Below are 12070 nucleotides of genomic sequence, written 5' to 3' on the forward strand. Positions count from 1 at the left end.
GAATGATGCAGATTTGGCAATCCTCCCCTGAAAGCCAGTTGCTACTTCACTTGGCACAAGAATTTCTGAAGCGAACAAAACGTTTTATTGAACTTGTATTGTCAGCATCCTGGGACTGACTGGAATTATTACTGCAGCTGCTACTGCAGCCATAGCCTTACATGAAACCATGCAAACATAGCAATATGCACACGATTAGCATAAAAACGCTAGTGACTTGTGGCATAGCCACGAACACATTGATGAACAGTTGAATAAGCAGGAAAATGATTTAGAATCGGCTGTTTTGTATATTGGTGATCAATTGTATAATTTAAACTTGGTAAGAGGATTGAATTGTGATTGGAATGAAAGCAACTTTTGTATTACTCGTCTTGCCTATAATTCATCAGATATGGTATGGGAAAAATTTAAGAATCATTTGCTAGGCCATGAAAGTAATATCTCTCTGGAAATAATTGAATTACAAAGAAAAATATTAGAAATGGGTCTCATAATCAAATTCATGTAGCAAATGATAAGGATATTTTTTCAGACATGACTTCACATATTACAAAGTTTAACCCAGTTAACTGGTGGAAATCACAGCATTTCTTGTCAGCTTTAGGAATAGGGCTAATCATATTTGTTCTGTTGCTCATGATTTTTGCCTGTGCTGCACAGTGCTTTAGAAGAAAACTGCAAAGCGTAACAGCCATGGGACATGCTAATAATTTGGTGCTAATGAAAGCATTTCATTAACTTCCCCTAGTCAAAGAGCTTGGCTGATAGTCAATGACGGGTATGATTCTTGAGAGGAGAGCAACCTAAGACATGTACAGTCGCCTTGACTAAAACAAAAAGGGGAAAATGTTGAAAACTAAGGCATAGTGGTCTCGCAAGGACAGACATGCTGTTTCCATGGTTACGCCTGCAACCTAAGGAATGCAGGAGTTAAGAGTTCCGAGCAAACAGGACAAAGCTGTTGCAGGCTGAAAGAAAAGATGAACACATACGCTTAGAATTTAGAACACTTAGACTTTGTACCTTGAGATGAGATTTTTTGAGTTCCTTAGATGATGAGGAATGCTAATAGTTAACTGCATGTTGCTGCTTGTTAACAGACTGGGGTATATATAGAGCCCCTTGTAAACAATAAAGTTGTCTGATGAGTCTTTACTCACAGAACCCCCTGATCCCTTCTTTCTTTATCTTCATTCCCGATACCCTTCGAGCCCAAATCTCCTATACCCATGCAAGTAAGTCATGCAGCAAGATGATGACACACAACAAGAGAGACGAAGGGGAGAGTCAAGGTGAAGAGCAGGAGAGACCAGGAATTGAGGTGGCAAAACTGACAAGGAAACTCTCTCCATATCAAAGGTCCCTAGGACTGAATCCCCGTGAATCCTAGAGGAGAAAGATGAGAAGACAAAAAGAGAAAATAGACACAGAAGTTCACACAGTGAGCGGACACAGACAGCAAAAGCAGCAAGGAAGGAGAGAGGGAAGGAGAGAGGGGAGGGGAGGGGAGGGGAAGGAAAAAAAAAAGAATGACGGCTCCAAATATCAATAGGAAGTATGGTGGTACCATTCCTGGAAATTGGGAAGAATGGAAGAAGACTAAGGTATAAGTGGATAGATCATAAGGTCAATTTTGGACATGTGGAGTTTAGAGTACCTTTGAGACATCCAAGTAGAACTGCCACTGGGCAATGGATATATAGGTCATATAGGTCTGGAGTTTATAGGCTAAAAGTGTAAATATGTGAGTCACATGTGAGGAAACAGAGGTCTGGGTAAGTCTGCCCAGGAAGAGGGTAGAGAGTGAGAGAAGAGGGCCTAAGGCAAAGATTCAACACTGAAGAGCTGGAGAAGGACTCTGCAGAGGAGTCTAGAAGCAATGGTCTGAGAGGTAGAAGCTGGGAGCAGAGAATGTCCAGGAGATGCCAACTGACTAATGGGGCCCTCTTCACCCAGCAGGGCGATGGTGCTGGAGGCCTGACGTCTGGGTGCTGGGACTTGGTAGATAGCCTCCCAGAGGGCTCTGAGAACTGACCTGGATATTAGAGAGTCAACTGCTAGTAGCTCCCTAAGGAAGTAATAAGAAGGGAAGAGCAGAGGCATGAAGTACTTGCTATTGTATCTAATGGACTAGCCTCAGGGGCTAAGCCCCCATCTCTGAGGCCCAAGTTAGGATACAGAGCAGCAGCAGAACTAGACCAAAGGTATCTTCTTTCCTGAGGCTGGTTAAATATGTATAACTTTCCAACTAGGGCAATAATTGAGACCTGACACCAGGGCTCAAGGCAGGGGGCTCCTTCCCACAGGAACCCCGCTGGCAAGATGCCTAGACTGGGGCCAGCAGTTGCAGGAACAGTAAAGCACCAATTTCCAGCATTTCCAGCCCCAACCCTGAACCCACTTACCTGGTAAGACACCAGGATCTTGGATTTTGACCGTGTCCTTTTCCTGCTCACCTGACTGCTCTGAATTCTCAACCACCTGGTCCAACTCCTCACTCAGCTGAAGGGAAAAACAAAGAGGACAAGCAAGTCAAGTATAAAAGCCTGGATTTTCTACAACAGAATAAGGAAACAGAGGCTTGCTTCTCACTCAACTGTCACACAACCATGTGATGTATAACATGTCTGTTATAGCAATTTTACAAGTGAGGACACTGGGACTCAGAAAAGACACATAACTTCCCACAGCCATAGAGCCCAGTAAAAGATGGAACCAGCAGTCAAATTCAAGTTGGTCTAGTTTCAGATCCTACTCACTTCCCAAGGAAGGAGGAATTTGGCTTAGGGTCAGCCAAGAGAATACAGGGAACAGGGACGTTGGTGTCAGAGCTCTCCAAGCTATAAACAGCAGGACAAAGTGAGGAGGGCAGTACATTCCATGGGCAAATGCTAATTAGCAGTCTGGTAGCTGGCAACCTCAACCTCACTTCATCAGTTTTCTCACCTATCAAATAGAGAAAATTATGCCATTGAGTGGGGTAGAATGAGACAGAAAGGATACACTGATAACAAATCTCTGTAGTATTGGGGAAGAGGGCAAGAAAGGTCAAGACCAAAGTTTAGAGGAGGTGCTCTCACTGAATTGGAAACAAGGAGAGGAGTTAGTTTCCCCAAGTATTTTCTTTTTTTTTTTTTTAAGGTCCTTTCTCATTTTTTTATTATTTTTAATTTAAAATTTTTTAAAATTTATTTTTCCCCTTTCCCTCCTCCCCCCAGCTGTTTTTGCTGTCTGTGTTGTCTTCTCTTCTCATTTTCTCTCCTCTAGGATTCACCAAGAGTCGATCCTGGGGACCTCTGAGGTGGAAAGAGGTTACCTATCAATTGTACCACCTCAGTTCCTGGTTTCTGCCACACCTCACCTTGACTCTTCCCTTGTCTCTCTTTTGATGCATCATCATCTTACTGTGTGACTCACTTGCGCAGGCACTGGCTCACCATGAAGGCACTCGCGCAGGCACTGGCTTACCAAGTGGGCACTTGCACTCAACACACAGCCACTCACGGGGGCACTGAATCACTGCGCAGGCACGCTTTCTCTTCTTCTTTTTCATCAGGAAGCCCCAGGGATCAAATCCAGGTCCTCCCATATGGTAGGCAGAAGCTCTAGCACTTGAGCCACATCCGCTTCCCCCCAAGTATTTTCTTAAGGACATTTCCGTGACTCATAGTTTTGATATTTAAGGTCTAAAGATATTTTTACTAAAAATTCACAGTGAGGGAAGTGGTTGTGGTTCAACAGATGAGCTCCTGTCTACCATACGGGAGGCCCTCGGTTCATGTCCCGGGGCCTCCTTGTGAAGGCAGGCTCGCCCACGCACTACAGAGCACTGCCTGGCCCACAGACGCCATGGAGAGCTGACTCAGCAATGTGATGCAACAAAAAGGGAGACAAGCAAGAACACAGAAGAGCCTGCAGCGAATGGACACAGAGAGCAGACAGCACGCAAAAAGCTACAAAAGGGGAGGGGGAGGGGTAAAAAAAAATTCACAGTGAGTGCTAAACCAGAGGAAAGGTGGGGAGAAATAATCTTTTTTCAAAAACACTTAAAAATAAAATTTTAAAATAAAAATTCACCTCCAAGTGAGGTGAATTAAAGCTTCTAAGTACCTCTTTTTCTTCCATCGCTCTCTCCGTTTCTATTCCTACACCTTATAATCAGGTAAAACCTCCAGTTTAAAGTTCTCCAGGCCCAAAAGAAAAGAAAAACAACACAGAGGGGGCTGGGAGGTTGAAGAAGGCAGCATGAAATACAGGCCTCTAGTGGGAATACAGATAAGGAGGTCCTCAGCACTCTTGCTGGCCAAAGGGAAGGGAGATTACAGGATGCCCAAACCACCAGTGTCTCAGGATGTTAGTGCTGAGAAGGCCCAAGGTTCAACCTGACCCAGGTGGAGAGGAAACACCCTCCTCTCCCAGTTCCCTTCCTGGCCACTCACAGCCACAGTGAGCCCACCTTCTTACCTGTCCCACTATCCTCATCCAAAAACCCTAACTCAAAGCTATGCCCATTCTCAAAATGATCTAGACAATGCAGGCCAGTCCCTTGGGTGGTCTTCCTCTGAAGAGGTCAGGAGACAGGGACTTCAGAACAAGCTTCTGAAGAAGCCAAGGGGGGGGCCCTTCCAGTGCCTTCCAAGGGTGGAGGTGACCCCAAAGAACTGACTCCACCACTAACTTTACCCCCGCAAGGAGGACAACTGCTGATATTTTAATAAACATATTAGGAGCCCAACTACTAGGTGAGGAGATACTCCAGGCTACTGTGAATGGGTAAGGGACATGATCTTGTCAAGTCAGGACCCAAAGCTTCCTTTAAGCCAGAGCTCCTCACAAGAAGTTTCCACCTGTTAGGCACAAAGTTAAGCACTTTCCACACACCAACTCATCCAATCCTCATAACAACCTTAAAAGGTAGGGCCTATTATTATACTCATTATGAAGCTCAGAGAAGTGACTTGACAAAAGTCACACAAATGGCAAGAGGCAGAGCCAGAACAGGAACATGGCTTTTCTACTTTAAAGTCCTAATATTTACCCACTATGCCCTATAATCCTAAAAAATTTCAGAGTCAGGAAAATACATGTCTCATTCCCCCAGGATCCTCTCACCATCTAGAGCCCTGTATCTAGGGACAATGGACTCCACAGTACTGGTTAAAATCTTTAAGGCTCCTTTTGGATAAAGCAAGCAGAAGGAGAAGAAATATAGAAATTAGTCCCAGGAAGCGGTTGTGGCTCAAAGCGTCCACCTACCATATGAAGGGCCCAGGGTTGGATACCCAGGGCCTCCTGACCCATGTGGTGAGCTGGCCCATGTGCAGTGCTGCCTGTGTGCAAGGAGTGCCATGCCATGCAGGGGTGCCCCACGCACAAGAAGTGCACCCCTCAAGGAGAGCCACCCCACATGAAAAAAGCCCAGCCCACCCAGGAGTGGTGCTGCACACACGGAGAGCTGACGCAGCAAGAAGTCGCAACAAAAAATCAAGTTTCCTGAAGCGGCATGACAAGAATACAAGGGGACATAGAAGAACACATAGCAAATGGACACAGAGAGCAGACAACCAGTGGAGGCGAGGAGGGAGAGAGAAATAAGTAAAATAAACTTTTAAAAAAAAAAAAGAAATTAGTCCCAAGGCCAGATTCCACCCCAGGTTCTACACAATAAAATGGCAAACCTTAGGCAAATTTAATGTCTTAGGTCTTCAACTCAGCTTCCCCTTCCACTGTGGGGCTAAGCTACCTGATTTATATACTCCACAAAGTTCTTAGGTGAATCATAATTATTTATCGAAGGGAGAAATACACATCAATAATTACTGGTCAAGGTAGAATATAGCAAGTTCATAAGAGAAGGACAGGCAGAAAGCCAGACCAAAAATCAGTGTCCGTGGAATAAGTGGGATTTAAGATGACCCTTAATAATGGGGGTGGAGAGTTAACTAATGGAGCTTGGCAGGAGCTAAAGATATGAAATGATGCAAGCACAGGCACATTTTTAAACAGTGAGTTACTGGTGTGGCCAGAGCCTAGGTGAGGAGACGGTGAAGGTCATGGGAGATACAGCTGCAGAGCCGTACAGAGCTTGGAAATCTTGCTGAGAAAGGTGGACTGTTCTGCGTAGACCGAGGGCAGCATCAGGACTATGAAAAAAATGAATGCTCCCGGATCCAGGCAGAGCCTCAAAACGAATGTGACACTAATGGGAGAGACGGGAGGGAGTGGCACTATCGCATTCGGGTGGTAGAGCAGAACAAGGGCACAAACGGGAGAAGGACTGAGGATGTGGAACCGCCTGGGCTGGGCAAGAGAGGGGGATACGGTGGAGAGGAACAGGGGACGACGTTTACCAAAGACGACCAAGAGATGGGGTCTGAACGGAAGAGTAGAGGCGCAGCAACAGAGCTGGGGGAATCGGGAGGAAGAGCGCGGGCTGAGGGAAAAGCTGGAACGGCGGCTCGCAGCCCGGGACAGGGAAGGGACAAAGAACTGAAAGGGGATAGTTAACGTGGCGGGAAGAGATGAGCCGCAAGGCGGAGAGGACTGAGTAAGAGCCAGGTCGGTGAGAGCACCTCTTCAGAGTCGGGAGGCGGGCGGCCACCATCGCTGCCGCTGGCGGGGGCGGGGCAGGAGGCCCGGGCTCGCAGGGGGGCTGCTGCCCACCGCGCGCCGCGCTCGCCGGGAGGAGGGCGCTTCCACTGGCTGCAAAGGACGCGGGGTTCTCCAAGGCCATGGGAAGCCCCGCGCCGAGGCCGCGGGGCAGCGGGCGGGGCCGGCGCCGTTTTAATCATTCACCTGCCGGTTACGGGCCGCGGCTCCGGGTGCCGCCTCCATCCCCCCGCCAGGCGAAGCACAGCATCCGAGGAGGCGCGGCGCCGCCTTCCAGCCCCGCAGCGCCTCAGCGCCCGGAGACCCCGCCCCGGACGCACTGCCCCGGCTCCTCGCCACCGCACGCGACGCGGACACCCCCCCTCAGCCCACCCGCCCAGACCCCCGCGAGCCCGCGCTCCCTCTCTCCCCAAGAAACTTTGCCTCTGCCCTTCCACCCCCTTGTACCTCCTGGTAGGATGTGGAGAGCTCCTGCCGGATCATGGCACTGACCGGAACGAAGGCGCACCTGAGGCCGCCGCGGACTGAGGAGGAGAAGCGAGGCGCGCGAGCTGGCGGACCTGCGAGCGATGAGGGCTCAGGGGGCGGTCCCGGGAGCTGGCGGGCGGCGCTGGCGCATGCGCATCAGCCCTGCGCCCGCGGAGGGTGCTGGGAAGTGTGGTTCTGGGCGGGAGGCGCCGCGCGGCATCCCTGAGGCGGCCCAGTAGGAGCCCTACCCCAAACGTTAGGCACGCTGGGCCTCTTCTTTTCATTTCTCACTTCCTCCCTTTGTCAGATGGGGAAGGAAGGAGAAAATGAGAGGAAAGTGAAACAAGGGGTCAGACGGGTAGGAGGCTTGATCTATCGCAAGAGGAAGTCTGGCTTGGAGAGTTTTTTAACCGTAAAGTAAGTCTGGGGAGCACTTTGTATGTTACTGTTGAGGAATAAAAAGCATAACAAGCCACTCCTGCAAGGCCATGCCCTTGCAGGAGAATATCAAATAACTCCTGCCCCTGTTTCTGTAAATCAGCCTGTGAAAACATGGCCTAGTAGAAAGATATCAAACAAGTGACTTCACCCCCCCTTCAGTAAATCAGCCCGCAAGCTTGCAGCTGCATTCTGCCTCTGTAACCCCCCTGCTTGCAAAATTTCACCTAGCAACACGTTAGCCAATGAACAAAAGTTATGCTGATCCCACCTGAAATCCTATATAAACCTATGAAAACTGAAAAACGGGGCCCAGAATTTGGAGATTGACTCTCCTCTGGGCTCGCACGTAATAAAACTATTCATCCACCTTTCTCCAGTGCTGGTTGTGAGTTTCTATGGTTCAGAGCTCCTGGCTTTGCTGTAACATTTGGTTCCCTGACCGGGAAACCCAACCGCGCTGGCCCTCTGAGCCTCCGCTTTGGGACTGGTGGACAAGGCCGGCGGAGATCCCCACACGAACAAGGCGGCGCCACCTGTCCTCTTGACGGGGCCTTCTTCTGGGAAAGGATCCCTGTGGGCTGCGTCCTCCAACCCGGCCTGACTCGGTGGAGAGGTGGATTGAACAACATCAGGAAATTTTGGAAAGGTAAAGCCCCAGGGTTCTGAATCCCAGTCAGGCCCATCTCTGGATGGAAGAGGAGACTTGTCACCTCCCAAAACCTCGAGATTTGAGATTCCAGGATAGGGCAGTCACTTGGGTGGGACTGTGTAACCTCTGAGTGACTGAGTGAATGAATGGGGACTGCAGAGGCAAGCCTCTGCTGATCCAGTTTGTGGCTCCATGGCCTGCGCTACGGAGTCTGAGGGGGCCCCAACCTGTGCTCTGCTGCTAAGTCATTCGGCGTAACAGCTAATCCGGACTCTACATGGATGCCTTAGCTAAACGGAGTCTAAGTTCTTGCAAGAGACGCGGACAGGCGGGCATCTGAGGGGCCTCGTGAGGGGCCCCCCTCCTTTGTTTGTCCTGCGGCACCAGTTCAGGGATGGGATCATCACAGTCCAAACTCACAGTCTTAGACTGTATATTAAAAAAGAAAAAAACTTCAAGAAAGGTTTTTCCAGGAATTATAGTGTCTGTATGTCCCGTGGAACTCTCCAAACCTTGTGTGAGTTGGAGTGACCCACGCTTGGTGTAGACTGGCCCTCAGAAAGAACCCTAGATGTAACCAAGGTTCATGCAGTTTGGTAGGCAGAGACTGAAGCCCCTGGCCACCCTGATCAGTTTCCCTACATCAATTCCTGGTTAAAAATTGCCCAAACCCTGCCCTCTTGGGTTCGATTCTGTGTTGAAAAGAAAGGTCAGAGCAGGGTCCTAGTAGCTCAGGTGGCCAGACCTCAGAAGCCTATTATTCTACAAGGACCTCCGGAGGGAGACACTTTACCCCGCCCTATGTTCCAGCCGTTCCAGGGCATCTCCCTGTCCCGGAGCCTCCGCAGGCAGATCTCCCTGAGACTCCTCCACCTTCAGTCTCCCCGGGCCCATTAGCATCCCCCGAGGGGGATCCTGAGACCCCTTTGGCAAGAAGACTTGGGTCCGCACAGCCTGCACTTCAGATGCCCCTCCGTGAAACACGGCCCTGCCCAGATCAGTGCAGACGGGAATGTCCAGCACGGGGGGCCAATCCTGTTTTTGTTTTGTTTTGCTTTTAAATTAAAAACCAATTTTTATTGTGAAATATTTCAGAAAACAGTTTTTTAATGTTAACCATGTTGAATATTGCTGATTTTAATTAAGTAAATACTTCTATTCAGTCAGTTCTACTTTGAGCACTGGAGATGGGAGGGCAAGTGGTGAGAGCTAGAACTAGGCAGAGCATAAACCAGTGACGTGCCTAGTTTGAGAAAACACTATACACTTTGACCAAGGAAAATTCTGATGAACAGCAAATCGAGTAAAAGTGTCTCCATTTTTATACTAAAGGCTGGTGTTATAGCCAGAAATTCTCTGCTGCTACTCCCATAGAGAGATGGAATCTATTTACTCTCCCTTTGAAAGTGGGCTGGCCCTGTGATTTGTTTACGTTAATAAAATGTGACACAAGTGGTAACTGTGCCACTTCTGAGGCTCAGCCTTAAGAAATCTAGCTTATGCCATCACTTATTTGGTATTACTCTTTCCTGGAACCCAGCTACCATGCTATGGAGAAGCCCAAGCAGACACGTGGAAAAGTCCTTCACTGAACCCCAAACACAGTGACACTCTGAGGCTGGTTGTCTCCAAAGGTGTGGAAGAAGAGCTGCCTTTAACCTCCCCCACATTTCTCCAATTTCCTTTCTCACACAGGCCCTACACTTTGCAGTACTCTTTCCTCACCGAGCTGGGAGTGACTCCTTACCTTCTACTCAAGTGACCCTGGCTTCCTGGCATCACACCAGCCCCACGTCAGGTCTCCCATGCAGAACCTTGCTCTCTGCCAGTCCTTTGCCAACTTTTAGGGCAGAGAAAGAAAACCTCCCTTTCCTCCAAGGTGCTGACCACTTTCCATTTGCTATTCTCCACAGAGACTGTTGGCCAGCTGTATCAGCTGTGTGTCCAGCTGTCTGGAAATGGAATTGATCACAATGTTCTTATCATTGCCAAATCCCACTGCATTAAAACAAAGACTCACTTCAGTATCCTCTGAGAACCCATACTGGAATCATCTGTGATTATTAATCCTTTCTTTTTCTCTATGATTGAAAAGGGAGTGTGTGTGACTCGAACAGATAAGCGATAGAATGGTAAATGGGCATTTTACTGAAGGAGAAATGGAGATTTGGAAATGCTTTAAAAAATAAACACCACTGCAGATCTTTAAACTGGAAGCTCCACACCCCTTCATGTTCAGAAAAGCCTCAGGCTCTTATCCACCTCACGGAGTCCATTTTCCAGACCCACCGCCCCACTTGGGATGATGCCGCCAATTCTTCCCAAGCCCGTTCAATATGGCGGAGAGACGCAGGAGCCACGGAGCCAGAAAGTCGTGGTGAGAACAGGCCGCAGGTGTCTTGTGTCTTGGAGCCTGAGGAAGGGGCCCGAGAGGCAGCGCCGGAAGCCCAGCCGGCCTGGGACTGTCACACAGCTCAGGGGCGGCTGCCCTTCAGCAGGATCCAGACGCCCTCCTCAGGGGGGTACGGGAAGGAAGAGGCAGCCCACAAACAGGTCCAAAACGGCATCCGTCACTCAAAAGCCTGAAGAACCTCTGGAGGGTTTTTATAAGCAACTTTACAAAGCCTTCACGATTTACACCACCTTCGACCCAGAGGCCCCAGAAAGCCAGAGAAGGGTCAACGCAGCTTTTGTCGTCCAGGCGGCACTGGACATTAAACAAAAACTTACAAAACTGCTGAGGGGAAAACAAAAAGCCAATGAAACAGCAGGTCTCCCTGTTAGCAGCAGCCTTCAAAATCCAGACCTAATCAATCAAGGAAAGCCACCCCAAAAAGGGGGGAACACGTCGCCCTGAAACTCCCCGCTGCTGCCAGTACCACCTAGGGCTGCCTGGTTTAGTGTCTGGATTGAAAGGACTCAATTAACTTGGACTCAGCTCCCACAAAGCTTAAAACAAAAACAAAAAAACTCCCCCACCTCTTTTCCTAAATCCTGCCACTTTCCTGTCGACTGAAAGAGGAACTCCTGGGTACAACTGCGCAAAAGTAACAGGAAGGTGTGTACCAGCTGCCCCAGCCCCAGGACAGGCCATTTCCTTGCCCAGATCAAACCCTGTTCACAAACGGCAGCGGTTTTGTCAGAAATGAGGAGAGGCTTAAGAAGTGCACAATTGCCTCAGCTAAATAAGTAGTGAGGCTAAATAAGTAGACCTAGGCGGTGGTCTGCACAGCAAGTGGACTCTGGACACTGATTCCAACCCTACAACTGGCCACCGGGCAAACGGTGAACATTCGCACTAACTCTGAATATGCATTGGCTGCTGTACATAACAGGGAGCAATTTATGAGGAGAAGGGAAAAAAGAAAGGAAAATCCTTCAACTGATGAAAGTGGTCTGGAGGCCAGGCAGGGTCACTGTCATGTGCTGTTGGGGGTTTCAGAGAAAAATGGATGCAGCTGCTGGGGAAAATGCACTGGCCGATGGGGCGGCTCGACAGGCAACCACGGGGGCCCTCGAGCTGCAGCCCCACCGCTGGTGCCTCACCTGTCCCTTTTAAAACAATGCATTGAATGACTGAACTATACCAGGGGGAAGCAGAAGTGGGCAAGGAAAGAGAGGGACACAAGACCCCAGAGAGGGGCTGGCTACTTCCGGATGGCCAGGTCTTCATCCCAGAGGGGACCGCCTATACCCTGGTTCAACAATACCACCAGCTCACCCACTTAAAAAAAAAAAAAATGCTTTAAAGGCCCTGCTCAGAAAGTATTGCTACATTGCCCGGATGACCTTGCTCTGCACCACTGCTGGCAGCTGGTGCCAAACCTGCGCTGAGGGCAACCCCTCCCAGGTTCCCCAGGCCCCGGCCACATCCAACACACAGAAACTGCACCCTTTAAA

At 49.3% G+C, this 12070-nt stretch overlaps 1 protein-coding gene across 4 annotated transcripts in view; it reads right to left on the reverse strand.

Moving 5' to 3' along the window:
• Positions 1-12070, reverse strand: part of PACC1 (proton activated chloride channel 1) — a 109440-nt gene that overhangs the window by 91071 nt on the left and 6299 nt on the right. The window contains exons 1-2 of one of the 4 annotated variants that reach the window (XM_004480994.4): positions 7060-7225; positions 2409-2505 (exon numbers count right to left, since the gene is read on the reverse strand). In XM_004480994.4, the coding sequence (XP_004481051.1) occupies positions 2409-2505; positions 7060-7095 (133 nt within the window). In that variant the 5' untranslated portion in view covers positions 7096-7225. Of the gene's footprint in view, positions 1-2408; positions 2506-3364; positions 3419-7059; positions 7226-12070 lie in introns of those variants that run through there. The other 3 variants (XM_004480995.3, XM_058275175.1, XM_023585358.2) reach the window with 3 other exon arrangements.

This window comes from Dasypus novemcinctus, chromosome 13, assembly GCF_030445035.2.
Source record: "Dasypus novemcinctus isolate mDasNov1 chromosome 13, mDasNov1.1.hap2, whole genome shotgun sequence".
Taxonomy (NCBI): Eukaryota; Metazoa; Chordata; class Mammalia; order Cingulata; family Dasypodidae; genus Dasypus; species Dasypus novemcinctus.